Below are 15,783 nucleotides of genomic sequence, written 5' to 3'. Positions count from 1 at the left end.
CGTATGCTAATAAGGCACTTGGTGCACACAGGATGCGTCCTCCGCAAGCGGGGGGCTGCTATTCGTTCAGAAGGGGGGGCAGGTACTGGAGAGATAGAGATAGATACAGAAGTGGAATATAGGTGGGAATAGCAGTAGTCTGGGTGCTGAGGACATGTCCTGTGTGAACCAACTGCCTTATTTGCATACAGATTGAACTCAGAATTTCTCTAAAGGACACACCGGGTGCACCAGCTGCCTCATTAGCATACCAATTACAATGGGGATATCCTGGATAGAAATAAAAGATATTTTGAAGATCACAAGGCATTTCTCTACAACATGATGCCAGCATATTATAATGCTTGGTGGAGGTGGTAGACTCCCTTTAAACATATATAGAATGAAAACATTTTAAGCAAGGTCTGTTGAGTAATTTATGGGACATTATATACACATGTAGATATATTTCTGTGACCATTGATTGGGTCTATCGCTTACTAAATGACGGCATATTTAATCCGTTATGTAAATTAGGCAGCAAGTGCCATAAGGGTAGTCCTAATCCTAGCAAGAGCTCTTGGTCTCCCTAGTTTGCCCAACTCTAGCCATTTTCTTTTTCCCACTTTAACAAAGTTTTTACTATAATACTACAGAGGCGCGACTCCTTAAATTGTCATCAGTATACCTTAAAGATGTCAGAGAACTCAGCAGAGAACTAGGAGAGCTGTGGCATAGGACAACGCTGGTACTAAGAATCAGAACACCGGGGGAGTCTTAAATGGAGCCCTTCCCAGGATAGGGGTTGTGGTCATTGCACTTGTAAAATTGACATACAGTAATGAAGAAGATACTATGAACAGTTAGTTTGCGGTTCGCATGTTGCCAAGTGCTCTGGGTGCTGTTTGATCATCATCACCCCTTTAAATCACATCATACATATAACAAGTCCTCACCGTTTCTTCTAACCTGTTGCACCCAGTACCCAACACTCTCCAAAATCTCTAAAATAAGCCGATAACATGGAGGTTTCACCTCCAATTCATGCTAATCCAATATTATCGGCTTTGAAAAATGCATTTTCCTCGGTGTAAATCACTTAAAAATGTGCTAGAAAATATATAAGAAGCAGAGCTCAATAAGCGTTAAGCAGTTAAGTTTCTCGGAGCACGTCTCTCACACTGGATGCTGTCCATTACACTTCATAAAATGGGAAAGCTGTGAGGATCACTGATAGCCATATCTGAACGGAAATCGTTACACAAATCAAATTTGTTGCCGAGATAAAGTGCAGATTTATCATTTCTATGGCCACTCTGGATAAAACCCTGTCGGAGGAATATATAATGGATGTTAATTGTGTTTGTACGTTTCTGGCCCAGCATGGGAAATTTATAAGTGGGTGCAATGCTGGAGAGACTCGTGTGGCTTTCATCAGAGAAGGGAAACACGAATCTGAGGGCAGAGGGCTACTGCAAGATAGGGTCTATGGTACACATTGTATATAATGGGCTTCAGGACAGTAGATGCAAGGCTGGACAAGAACTTGCGGTATCCGGCAAATTAAAAAAGGTTGTCCTGAGGTTGAAAAACATGGCAGTTTTCTTTCTAAAAACAGCGCCACACAACCCATGGTCAAGAACGTTTTTTGGAAGAAAGCAGCCATGTTTTTTAACCTCTGGAAAATCCCTTTGATTAGACGTTTAGGCAATTGCTGGGGTGTGTTGGCACCCACTTGCTGTTCTAGATTTTTCTTGCTTTGAATTTCTACATGCACTTAATGTGTGAGAAGTTTAATTCTTTGTTAAAAATTCTATACAAAACGCGTTTTAGGCCTCACCGCATCTGCTTTCGGGAGTTACTCCTCCCCGATTCGCTTCATATTCAATTTCAAAACCCTTATTCTGGGGGCTGCATTTCTGAGCTATATGTAGTACATATACCACATGTATGGAGCAAAGCTGCAAATTACACTGTATGAAACGTTGGGGCATCATTACATGGCTTGTTTAACACACACAAATATACATATAACCTAAAAAATGTTTTCCCAAGGGTTTACATTTACAAAGCTCTGCACATTGCTGCACCTCACGAACTCCCCTGTCTTACCTCAGTCTATCGCCCATCCCTTGCTCTTCGATCCACCAGTGATCTTAGATAATTCTCTTCCTTAATTTGAACCTCCTATTCACATCTCTAGGACGTCTCCCGAGATGCCCTACCCCGGTCTATCAGACTAAAACCCAACCCCCAAAGTTTCAAGCGTGCTCTTAAAACCTATCTCTTTAGGCAGACTTGACTGCATAAAACATTAAAGAGAACCCATCAGGCAAAATAACCCCCCTAAACTAAATGTATTTTCATAAACTGCCATTAGAGAGCATTGCCTCTATCCCTTCATCGTCCCTCTACATGCCTGTAAACTTAAGCAATTAGGGACTAAAAGCTGTATGCAAATGTCCAATGAGTCATTAGCATATTCAAGCTGTCCAGCTTATTCATGGGTGGGAGGCACAGCCACACCCCCAGTGCTTGACTGACAGCCTGTATAATGGTGTGAGGTATAATGGTGTAATGGCTCCTCCATGTGCTTTGTGGTGCTGGCAGCCCCTGCAGACTGTGTGTATGAGATACTCCTATACACATGACTGACAGCCTGTATAATGGTTTGAGGTATAATGGTGTAATGGCTCCTCCATGTGCTTCCTGGTGCTGGTGCCCCCTGCAGCCTGTGTGTATGAGATACTCCTACACACATGACTGACAGCCTGTATAATGATGTGAGGTATAATGGTGTAATGGCTCCTCCATGTACTTCCTGGTGCTGGCGCCCACACTCCCTGCAGCCTGTGTGTATGAGATACTCCTATACACATGACTGACAGCCTGTATAATGGTTTGAGGTATAATGGTGTAATGGCTCCTCCATGTGCTTCCTGGTGCTGGTGCCCCCTGCAGCCTGTGTGTATGAGATACTCCTATACACATGACTGACAGCCTGTATAATGATGTGAGGTATAATGGTGTAATGGCTCCTCCATGTACTTCCTGGTGCTGGCGCCCACACTCCCTGCAGCCTGTGTGTATGAGATACTCCTATACACATGACTGACAGCCTGTATAATGGTTTGAGGTATAATGGTGTAATGGCTCCTCCATGTGCTTCCTGGTGCTGGTGCCCCCTGCAGCCTGTGCGTATGAAATACTCCTATACACATGACTGACAGCCTGTATAATGGTGTGAGGTATAATGATGTGATGGCTCCTCCATGTGCTTCCTGGTGCTGGTGCCCCCTGCAGCCTGTGTGTATGAGATACTCCTATACACATGACTGACAGCCTGTATAATGGTTTGAGGTATAATGGTGTAATGGCTCCTCCACGTGCTTCCTGGGGCCCCCAGGCAGCCGTGTTATAGTACATGTCACATGTCAGGTGCTTGTGTAGCTGATGTCTGTATATTAGGAGGGAGAGCATGTCAGCAGATAAAGCACAGACACTAGCAATGCTTTACTATACCTTACACACAGACATGAGCAGGGGAGGAGAGGGGAGGTGGAATAGCGGTGACATCACTGCCTCTGACCATGTGACTAGTCGCATTTACATAATAAAGAAAAGATGATTTTACAATGATTAATGTATGAATTGACTAGATAAAGGCTGGGATGGGATCCTTGTGAGCTGTTCCAACAGGTAGAGGTGACAGAAATAGTGACAGAGACCTGATGACAGGTGTCCTTTAACTCTTTTTATTAACCAATTGTGGCTACTCCTACCGTCTGTTATCCGGAAAATGCCATGTATCAGGCTCCCTGCTTCTCTGCAATCCCATTAACCGATGACTCTGTATAGAAGATGGGGCTGATGGCTGTTAACCCCTTCCCGCTCTGCATCCGATATATCAGACGCTGGGTGCAGTGACTTAGTGCTCAGCGTCCGATATATCGGACGCAGAGCAGATGCCGATTCAGCTCAAGATCTGAGCCGAACCGGCATCGGAAAACACGGGGTGCCGGCTGTAAGGAGGCACTTATTACTTAGTATGTTAAAATGAAGTCTTGCCTAAGTAATAAGTGCCTCCTGTGATACAAATATAATTCCATATAGACTTCTAGAGGTCATATGTAATATAGGTGGAGAGTCCCTCGTTTAGGTTTTAACATGTACCTTCAGATAAGACCTATTTCACTGGATTTAGATGAAAGGAGAAAGCGGCACTCACCAATCCAAGTGAAACAATCTTCTTTATTCACAAAAGTGGCACACAGGGAGGTACGCAGTGCCGCAGAGCCGACGGGCCGTTTCGCGCCGCTCAGCGCTTTCTCAAGGCAGTGACTTGAGAATCTGGAAGGGGTGAACTGAATCTGCACCTAGTGCCCGTTTTGCTTTTTATTCACCAGAATGATACTGGTGCAAAGTACAACATGTCCCGCAAAAAAACAAGTCATCAACCAGCTCCGTATCCAAAAAAGTAACAATGTTATGCCACTTGGAAGACGGCAATACAATAATGATAGATTTTTCCCCACATTAGGGTTTTATTTGACAAATTTAGTAAAACGTACAAAAAAAATATTCATGTCTGGTATCCCCGTAATCGTATCGACCAGTAAAATAAAGATAACATGATTATTAGGCTAAACGTTCTGATAGAGGGTTGAGGGGTGCAGATTGTATGATTATATATGTTGGTTATATAGGGCAGTGGTAGCTAACCTATGGCACTGGTGCCAGAGGTGGCACTCAGAGCCCTTTCGGTGGGCACCCAGGCCAACACCAGAGAGAACTCCAGGTATCTTCCTGCAGTCCCAGACAGCCCAGGACTTGCTGTGCACAGAGCTATTTTAAAGTGACAGATCTACCTGGGACTACTGGAGGAGTGGGAAGGTGTGTACAGATCTGGATTATCATTGTAGCTCCGGCCCTGACAATTCTTCCTGTTTATGGGACCCTGGAGGGAAGCTACAATGATCACCCAAATTTCTTCTATTTTCGGCTTTATTGGTGTCCTCAGGGTGCTAGTATCAATGAAAGCTGTAACAGAGAAGGGAGTATAAATCAATCACAAATTAAATTTGGCACTTTGCGATAAATAAGTGGGTCTTGGTTGTAGTTTGGGCACTCGGTCTCGAAAAGGTTCACCATCACGGATATAGGGGGTTTTGATGTTAAATATGTAAATTTCATTCAAAACTGCATTTATCCCCAAAATAGTCAATTCCGAAAATCTGGAAAAGCGCTATTCGATTTGTAAGCCACGTGACATCAAAATAAATTATCCAGACCTTTCAAAAATTATGAAAAATGTAAAGTAGACAAAATGGGAAATGTTATTCAGCAATTTATTAAGGTGGTAAATCTATCTGTCTGAAAACTCAATGATTTCGAAAATGGCAAATTTTTCAAAAAATGCATCATTTTTTCTTTTTTTTTTTCGTAAATAAACGCAAAACTTATCAGCCAAAATTTAGCAAAATGGCTGCGTCCTTAAGGGGTTAAGCAGCAACATTTTATTATTATTAAATTATTTTTATTCCATTCCCTTACAAAGACTGGCTGGACCATTGTACAAGGTCTTATACCTCGTGTCACCCCCTCATCCTCAGACTGTAAGCTCTTGTGTTACCCCTCACTCCTATTGTCATATGACTGATATTACTCTGCAATGTCTTATTTTATTTATACATGTTTTACACAGAATCTGTAAAGCGCTACTGAATTTGATGGCACTATATAAATAAATATTATTATTAATTTGTAATACACTGTGATAGAGATGACAAGTGTCTACTGCTCCCCAGGAACAACTCATCCCCAACACATACAGGGTAACCACAGATATGAGACATATGCATGTGAATACCACCGTAAAGAGAACCAGATTTTATCCCATTAAACTATAAAGCACTGAGGTAGGGTATGAAATGTGCTTTTTAGAATACCATCACAGCTCACCTGTTTACCTATAAAAAAAAAAAAAAATTATCTCCCCAGTAATGTGAAAATTAGCAGAGAAGAGTCATATTTTGAGAAGGGTTTAGAGGCTGCAGTGTCACTCCAGTCGCCATGATCTTCATTTCTATAATGCCTAGAAATATCTTCCGGTGTCATATTAAAGATGAGAATCTAATTTTTCAGATTGCGGCTCTGTGATCTATGAGACTGGAGATACAGGTGCAACATCCCCCACCGGGGCCTAGCCTTTTCTTGGGGCCTGGAGACAGACGGGGCCCGCAGTACCGGAGTGGCTGGCGGTTGCGGCCTAGGCACGCTAGTGTCACGGTGCTTGGTATGGGGATCGGAGGGCTGTCCTACAGCCTGGCAGGTCTCCAGCAGGGTGGTGTTGGCAAGAAATGATGAGGGAGAGGCTGCTATAGCGGATCTCCCTGGGGCAACCCTTTGGTGTCTAGAGTATGAGTCTCTGTGTGGTGGACAGGGTGCCCGTGATGGTGACAGCCGTAGTAGCAGGGACCAGACAGAAGCAGACGTTGAACCAAAAATAACTTACAGTTCTTTATTGGAACCGACAGGAACAGTAGAAACGTGCCTTGACAGAATGGTGGATTGCTGAGATGCAGTTGGAGGGAGCCACAGAATGTAGATCACCAGCCTGGATGCAATGGGCAGGCTGGGAGGTAGCTGTGTCCTAGTAGGATGCTTCAGCTTGTCCTGGGTTGCTTCAGATATCACCCTTGAAGGTAGGATGATACCCCTTTCCTCTCACTAACTAACTCACTCCACTCAGGCAGGGAGCTGAGCAGGCAGACTCTACCGCTGCAGTGCTCATCTGTGTTATATAGTTGTTATGTAGTGACATGCTGTGGGGCTGATCAGACCCTACACAGGCTGCAAGCTACACGGAGGGACGTATTCGCAACAACCCCTCTGCCTTGCATCGGCAGGGGTGATGCACAGGCATAGTTAGAAACAAAAGATGCAGACAAAAAAAATCCAAGAATCCAAAAAAAAGTCACAAGCCTGTGGGGATATGAAAGATGAGATACACATCTTTAAAATGACAAAACAAGGATGTTTCTAGGCATTATGGAACAGAACATAGGGGATTCTGAACTGACTCTACCTCTTCAGCCTCTAAACTTGACTCATTTCAGGAAAATATGAGTCTTCTCTGCTCATTCTTTTGGAGGAGATTTTTTTTTTTTTTTTAATGTAAAATGTCACCTGTTTACCTATAAAAGAGAATTCTGCTGTACTGTACCTGTGGGGGCGAGTAGCTAAATGAGGTTAAACCTGGTGACAAGTTCCCTTAAAACTATAAGTAACAAGGTATTTACAACATTATTTAGCAGCCCCAATGTGAAATGTACAATTGTGCTCAGTTGTAAACATGCCAAATGCTTGACAAGGTATAGAAATATTTTAAGTAGATATTTTCATATGCTGTGTTAAAGAATAAAGAATATTTGGAAGTCATGCGGCTTAGTGTTGTCATAGTAACTACATGATGTCTGGATATGTCAATGTTTGAATATTTAAATGCTTATACACTTCTCAAAAAATAATAAAACAAGGAGACTGTGTGTGTTATCTTCACAATGTCAGGTATATTGGTTATAAAGAGCAGATATACTGGGGGGGGGGGGGGAAGCTCCCTCCCACCTGCTTTGTGACCTTTCATACCAGAATTTCGTTAAAATCCAATGTAGATGGGTGCAAGGCTTCCGGTGGCACCTCAAAAATTATGGAAAATGCTGTGCAAGGGCAAAAGGGTATGAAGGGTACCCGCTGTTGGCTACTTGGAATTGGAAAAATTAATTCTGTATATAGAATTCAAATGCAATAAATATTACCAAAAGGCTACATTGTTTCACGCTGAAAGTTTTCATTCTGCAGCATTTGGATGGGATTTCTAGAAATCTCAACCAATATTGTGTGACTTTACAGCTCCATTCACACATTTGAAACGTAATACAACAATTTGTGTTTACAAAACGCTATGTTGATGCAGTGCGTTATGTGACACTGCATTTACAAAATGCTATGTTAACACACAGTGTTTTGTAAACACAGAGGTTTGTGAAATGTAATTAGCCAAATCTCCCCTCCTCAGCTGTTGTATGACTTTCAACAATCAATGAGGCCGTAATCACACGTTCAGTCCGGATTGTGTTCGGCCCGATCAAAAATGCGCTGCAATAGGAACGCATATAACCGGTAACAAGCGCCCACTGTTTTGCATTGTTTACACGGAAAGTCATGTGTGAACGCACCCTAAAAACTGCAAGTTAGTCACTGACAATTCAGTTACAATTATACAATGGGGGTCTTTACCACATTGTTCCAGAAGCCCCCATACAGGTGTCAAAATCTAACTGCCCCATACTTCTTTCCAGGCCAACGTCATACACTTGATGTAGTTGGGCTTCATCTCTAAAATAAGCAGATTCAGTTGACATGCCTCTAATGTGTATGGACACCTCAGGCTGCATTCACACTCTCCGGTTGGATTGTCTTTGTATGCAAATAATACAAAACATGTGGTGCTCCTTACCAATCGCACGCACTTCACTTGAAATGCATATTGGATCGGGCATAGCCCCTTCCTGTTCCAGTTGAATTGGTGTTTCTAACTCAATCGGACCAGAACGGGTGAGCGCAGCCTCAAGGTTTCATGCCCAGGTGGAGATTCAATGAAAGACTGCAATTTTCTAATAAGGCATCTCATGCAACATGTCAAACTATGCATCAATATCACATTACCCATACACCGGTAAAGGAGGAGGGTCCCTTCTCTCCACTTTCAGGTTAAGGGCCCTATATGAGGGTTTCAGGGCTGAAGGTCAAGCAATATTATCTGTACGGCCAATATCAAACTGGGTGGTTGGTCAATGGCCCCCAATAATTCTTAGGACCCAGGCTGCCACCTAAACCACACATATTATAATCCCCTACTGACCCTAGTCCATCCCTCCTGTGATCGCTGCTTGTTTTTTTTGGTCAAATATTTTTGTTTGCATTTTATGATGCTATACAAATAAATATTATAATTACCGTATATACTCGAGTATAAGCCGAGAACCCCTAATTTTACCACTGAAAACTGGGAAAACATATTGACTCGAGTATAAGCCGAGGGTGTAGTATACAGCCAACCAGCCCCCAGTAGTACACAGCACAGCCCCCCAGTAGTACACAGCACAGCCCCCCAGTAGTACACAGCACAGCCCCCCGTAGTACACAGCAGCCCCTATACTGAAGAAATAAACTTAATACTCACCCTCCATTGTCCCGATGTTCGTCGCGGCTCCCGGCGGCTTCTTCACTCTTCTCTGGCCGGGAGATCGCACTGGCCGTCGCACACTGTGATGCCTCGCTGTCGCCGCTGATGACGTCATCCGCGGCGACAGCGTAGCATCACAGTGTGCGACGGCCAGTGCGATCTCCCGGCCAGTGAAGAGTGAAGAAGCCGCGACAGGGATCGGGAGCCGCGAGGAACATCGGGGACACCGGTGGGTGAGTATTAATGTATTTATTTTCATCATTGACTCGTGTATAAGCCGAGGCAAGGTTTTTCAGCACTTTTTTTGTGCTGAAAATCTCGGCTTATACACGAGTATATACAACATACAAACAAAAAGTGATCGCAGCTTGTTGACTCTGCTCAGCGAGACAATCCTGAAACAATTATAAAAACAGTGAAAAAAAAATAAAATTAAAATAAAAAACATTTGCATTCTGCTGGTTTCTGGAATGAAGCGGTTTTCGGAGATTTCAGGTAAACATTTCTCAGCTGATTGAGTTTTAAGTACCTCCTATTAATCAAGATGAAAAGCAATTGATTTTTTTCCCTCCCAGTTCTTCCTATGACCACACTAACGAATAAATACACCCCGAGGTAGAATCCGGGATCAGGTTCACACATTTAGGTGGTCAATATCTGTAATTTTAATGCCCCTCTTCTCATCTATGCTGAAGCCATGTTAAAGAAGGCCATTACTAACCTCCTTCCTCTATAACCACAGAGAGAGGATTACATTGAGGTGTTGAATTTTACACTCACATTTGGTTCAAAAATCGATTTCTTTTATTCTTATTGATCGAAGGGATAAGCGGCCCGACTGAGCGCCATTATTTGTATTCAAAATGTGAACAACGTATAGAAAATGATAATTTATGCAAATATTAAAATAGCACAGCTCTTGTCTTTAAAGGGGAAAATAGAAACATTTCTATATTTATTCCTTCAGTGGGCATCTCTGACTCCTGCACAGACCCCCGTAGAACCACGTTCACTGCTTCACTAGTCCTGTTTTATCAGTGGGGAAACAGACGATAACTAAGGAAGTAAGGAACTTACTTCTACTTCCCACAAAATTAAGGCCTTTTATTTCTCAGTATGCATCTGTGATTTTTATAGACGACTGACCAATAACACTGCCCCTCTACCGTGTTCTAAAACTTCTTGTGCTGCAGAGTCAGTATATCAGGCAGAGGGAAGAAGACAGTGTAACAGCCAAAGAATCCACAGCTCAGCAAGTAACTCTGGTCTGGTAACGCTCCCCAGAGCCCTTTTCCAGCTCATTAGTAGAATTTTAAAAGCTAATTTTAGAAGGAAGGAGGCCACGGATAAGAATTTATCTGTGTTCTCTGTGGGATTATACTATACCAGTACTAGGCACACTGAGCCATCATCACCCAGCACAGAGTTTCCCAGACAGGTCGAGGAACTTGAAGCAAATCTATCAAAATCCATCATGAGAAACCACTTACACATAGGTCCAGGCACTGTGACTGTGGTAATATTCTTATATTTGCTATCTATGGCCTCCTTTCTTCTAAAATCCACTTTTAAAATCACACTAAGGAACCTGATGTACTCCTGAAAGTGTTACCAGAACTCATCTGTGCTTCACTGGCTGTTACAATGTCTCTCCTTCCACCCTGCTCCCTCAGAACCCTCCCTTTGCCTTCTGTAATCGCACACAGTGGGAGGAGGGGGAAGTGCTTCAGCACAGTGTAGAAGCTTGTGAAGCTACAGCACAGATGGGATCTGGTAACACCCTGAAGCCCTTCAGGTTCATTTGCAAATTTTAAAAGTTGATTTTAGAAGGAAAGAGACTGTGGATACCAAATACAAGAGCAAATAACAAATAGAAGAAGATTACCACAGTCCTGATGCCTAGATTTAGGAGTTAGAGCCTGGTTCATCATGATGGATTTTGATGGTAGATTTCCTTCCTCTTGCAGTCCTGGGTAGTCCAGGATGTGTTGTGTTCAGTGATTTTTTTTAAAGCAACACTTACTGGGACTGCAGGAGAAGAAAGGAGGTGTGGACAGGGCTACATACGGTTGAAGCTCCTGACTTCCTGCTCAAGAGGACCCTGGAAGGAAGCTAAAAAATCTAAATTCTCCCTCCTTCTTTAACAGTATCGGTGTTCTCAAGAGACCAATACGATTGAGGGCTGTTGCTGAGAAGGGAGCAATAAGTGGCTGATTTAATAGCGGTGTCGGCACTTTGTGAAAAATAAATGGGTTTTGGCTGCAGTTTGGGCACCTGGCCTCTAAAAGGTTCCATATCAATGTATAAGACTGTCCATACCAGGCTAAGCCCAGACTTCCACAATATACAGCAGATGACATTTATGTCTTATTTATAGGGCTGTGTGTCATATATATTGATATCCAGACAATCAGGAGACCAATAAAAGGGTATTCTCTACTTAAAAGTCCTAGTATGTACCATAAATGTCTAAGAAGGGAATATACCTTTAAGCACTCTACACACGAGCAGGAGTAAAGTAAGGCTAAACCATATATCTCATGGACTGCGGCAAACAAAATGTGAATAATGTTCTATTATTTGTAAACTTCATTAATGTGCAACAAATGTCCATTTCTTTATTGATCAGCACTTTGTTTAAGTCAGTCTGACTTTCCTTCCACATCAGATATCAACTGCATTAGGCTTATTAAATAGAAATTAGTCTGGGAAACTAATCATTGAATGCTTTTAATTCAAAGGAAACAAAAGAATCCAAGCTGAAACCTTTACTTGCACCTGTAACATTCCTCAATGACACGTCAAAAGATTTTTAAAGCAAGGTCTCCAAGAAAAGCAACCCTCTACATCAATAGAAATGAAAAATATAGCACTTGGACAGCAGGATCCTTATTAAAAATTCATTTTTTTAAACTACATATTTTAATTTTAAAATGAAGATGAACTAAAAGAAAATCAAGTTTTAATGCAGAGGCTGGGACCATTCTAGTGCACCTATCGATTTCCTCAGATTACCTTATTATATTGGAGATCGCCGATATGTGTGTTGTTGGCAGCAGCAGGATTGTGGAAAATTAATTCAGATTCCAGGATTGAAGCTGGACTTGGAGCTGTATTCTTTGATTTTGGCACTCTTAATGCTCCCCAGCTCCTCCCTTCTCCTGTAATATTTTTACTAGATGCCTGAGACAGATTCACTGTGTTCAGTAAAAAGATTTCAAACATCAGTGGACTAGAGAGCTCCAAGTCCAGCTACAGTTGTGGAATCAAAATACATTTTCACAGTGCTGCTGCCACTAACAACATACACAAATATACAGGGGCGTAACTACAGTGATAGCAGCCTTACCAGCTGCTATGGGACCCACAGTGTCAGGGGGCCCCATCATCCAACCTGACAAACTAAAGAATGGAGGATGTACCCCATTATATACATATGGTGCTGTACATTGTACAACATAATGTGTATGACATATATGTGATGTATATAAACATGGAAGTAGTAGAAATCTGGGCTGGGTTGTTATAACAAATCTAATGTGAAAGGAAGGTCCAGAGATACTCTGTGTGCAGTGATGGCCTATTTCTGACACTCCTTTCAATTGAATGGAGTGGCAGGTCAAATGCTTGATCAATTAGTGAGAACGGGGGGACCCCTGTTCACCAGATTGCTGGGGGCCCCAGCAGTTGTACCCTCGCCAAATAACTTCATCCCTTATTCTGAGGATAAAATCTAAACTTCGAGTAACATTTTCCACTTTTAAGAGTGGAGAGCTTTAATATGATCTACCTTTGTAAGGGTCACCTATAAATGCCATATTTGCACGTTCTTGATACCAAAATGATTTGACTACAGAACTGACCTGCGTCCGCGCTGATGCTGCACTGCTTGGCAAGCCGTCTGCATAAAGATGATGCCTCGCAACTCGGTAAACTCCAGCACCTCCTGGTAATCCTGCAGCACTTGGCAGTCAGGGACCACATAGTGAGTGAGATCTTCCGATAAAAGCTTTCCATCTAGAAAGAAAAAAACGTTACATCAAAATTATATACTAAATACATATATATTAGACAGGATTGTCTGACTTGTACTTATTGAAATCCCATCCATTATGCCACAATCCTAGATGGCAGCAGGTACAACCCCTGGCAATGACATATATAGAGTATATCATAAATGCCCGACCGGGGAATAAAAACTGAGATTTCTACTTAGCAATATAGTGATAAAAAGGGCGATAAGGAAAGTTGGGTGGATATGACACCCAGCTTTCCTTTAACTAGATACAAATGTAATAGTCAAACTTTATCCAGAAGAAAACTTATAGACAGTCACTGGAGATTGTTGTGATGCAGCCCATTACTACAGGGGTCCCCCAGCATCACACACACTACATGTAGCAGAGGGCAGCTCTCACCCCGGGCACAGGTGCGGCACAGCGCACTCCCGCAGCTCACGTCATCCCTCAGGTAATGTTCCCGCACCGCCCGCAGGGTCCTGCCCCGCTGCGTCTTCAGGTGGAGGATCCGCTCCGTCTTTAGCATCACTGCGGCCTAGCCCAAGCCAAAGCCTCGGCCTGTCCTGCTTCTCCACGCCGGGGAATGTAACACTTCTTCACACATGAGAACAGAGCGGGAAGACACGCCCAGTCAGGACACGCCCCCTACTACATGTTGTGAAACCTTAGATGGCGACGCCCCCTCACTGCTGTGTGACGCGGGAGTGTCCGAAGTCACCTGTCTGTCTGTGTATAGCTCCATTACCACGTATATCTATCACCTATACATCTGTTATCTATTGCATATCTAAATATCCATTTATCTACCTGCCATATCTGCCTATCAGTCATCTTTCTCTTTCATATATTTATATATTTTTATCTATCTATCTACAGTATCTATCATCTATCTATGTATCTATCTCATATACGTCTATCCATCTCATAACTATGAATCCTTATCCTGCCTATCTTTTATCTATCTCCTATCCATCTACCCATCTTTTATCTATTGGGGAAATTTATCATACGCCAGCGCATTGTGCATTGGCAGGGGCGTAACTAGGAGAGGAAGGGCCTTATGGCAGACTTCTGAATGGGGCCCCCCAAACCCATCAGGAAATATACATATTTGTATACTCACACATTTATGCATACACTGTTCTACAGTCTTCAAGGAGGGAGCCACAGCACCAAAGGTTAAATTCCAGAAAGTTTATTTACATGTGCATCCAAACATGATAAGCGCGACGTTTCGAAATGTTTGGATGCACATGTGTATAAACTTTCTGGAATTTAACCCCTTAAGGACGGAGGGTTTTTCGGCTAATTTCTCGCTCTCCAACTTCAAAAATCCATAACTTTTTCATTTTTACGTGTACAGACCTGTGTGAGGGCTTATTTTGTGCGTAACAAATTTTACTTTCCCGTAATGTTATTTATTTTAACATGCCGTGTACTGCGAAGCTGAAAAAAAATTCCAAATGTGGAAAAATTGAAAAAAAAACCGCACGTGCGTCACGTTCTTGTGGGCTCAGTTTTTACGACTTTCACTCTTCGCTCCAAATAACACGCCTACTTTATTCTTTGGTTCGGTGCGATCGCGGTGATACCAAATTTATATAGGTTTTATTGTGTTTTAATACATTTTCAAAAATTAAACGAATGTGTACAAAAAAGGAAAAAAAAATTTTGCCATCTTCTGACGCTAATAACTTTTTCATACTTTGGCGCACGGAAATGTGTGAGGGGTCATTTTTTGCGAAATGAGGCGACGTTTTCATTGCTACCATTTTGAGGTCTGTGCGACATTTTGATCATTTTTTATTTCATTTTTTATGTTATGTAAAAAGGTGTAAAAGTCGCATTTCGGAAATTTGGGCGCCATTTCCCGCCTCGGAGGTCACCGCCGGCCGTAACCGTTTTTATATTTTGATAGATCGGGCATTTTGGGACGCGGCGATACCTAATATGTCTGTGATTTTTACTGTTTGTTATGTTTTATATCCGTTCTAGGGAAAGGGGGGTGATTTGAACTTTTAATATTTTATTAATTTTTTTTATCTTTTAAACTTTTTTTTTTCTTTTTTTTTTCACTATTTTTTAGACCATCTAGGGTACATTAACCCTAGATGGTCAGATCGCTCCTACCATATACTGCAATACTACAGTATTGCAATATATGGCGTTTTTTCAGGTCTTACATTACAATGAGCCACTGGCTCATTGTAACGAACCTGCATAAACCATGTAGCCTCGTGTCAAAAGAAGACCCGAGGCTACCATGGTAACCGATCGCCGCCCCCCGATGACGTTCGGGGGCGTGGCGATCGAAAAAAAGATGGCGGCGCCCGCGCGCCGCCGTCTTTTAAACGCCGCCCGCGACTTTGCGGGCGGCGTTTAGAGGGTTAATAGCCGCGATCGGTGCTAGCACCGACCGCGGTTATTAGCGGTGGGGGTTTTGTGCAAAATGCAAAAACCCCCACCTCTGTATGAAGAGGACTCAGCCCGTGAGCCCTCTTCATACATCCCTTATACCTCTGCGCCGTAGAGCTACGG

General features: G+C 42.7%; 1 protein-coding gene across 1 annotated transcript in view; it reads right to left on the bottom strand.

Annotated features, from left to right (window-relative positions):
* The window catches only part of DIS3L (DIS3 like exosome 3'-5' exoribonuclease), a 32,807-nt gene extending 18,877 nt beyond the window's left edge, over window positions 1-13,930 (bottom strand). The window contains exons 1-2 of the mRNA XM_072148695.1: window positions 13,645-13,930; window positions 13,090-13,243 (exon numbers count right to left, since the gene is read on the bottom strand). Coding sequence (XP_072004796.1) covers window positions 13,090-13,243; window positions 13,645-13,771 — 281 coding nt within the window. The 5' untranslated portion in view covers window positions 13,772-13,930. The remainder of the gene's footprint in view (window positions 1-13,089; window positions 13,244-13,644) is intronic.
* Window positions 13,931-15,783: the final 1,853 nt, after the last annotated feature.

This window comes from Engystomops pustulosus, chromosome 4 (genome assembly GCF_040894005.1).
Source record: "Engystomops pustulosus chromosome 4, aEngPut4.maternal, whole genome shotgun sequence".
Lineage (NCBI taxonomy): Eukaryota > Metazoa > Chordata > Amphibia > Anura > Leptodactylidae > Engystomops > Engystomops pustulosus.
This window is presented reverse-complemented; position numbering and strand designations above follow the sequence as displayed.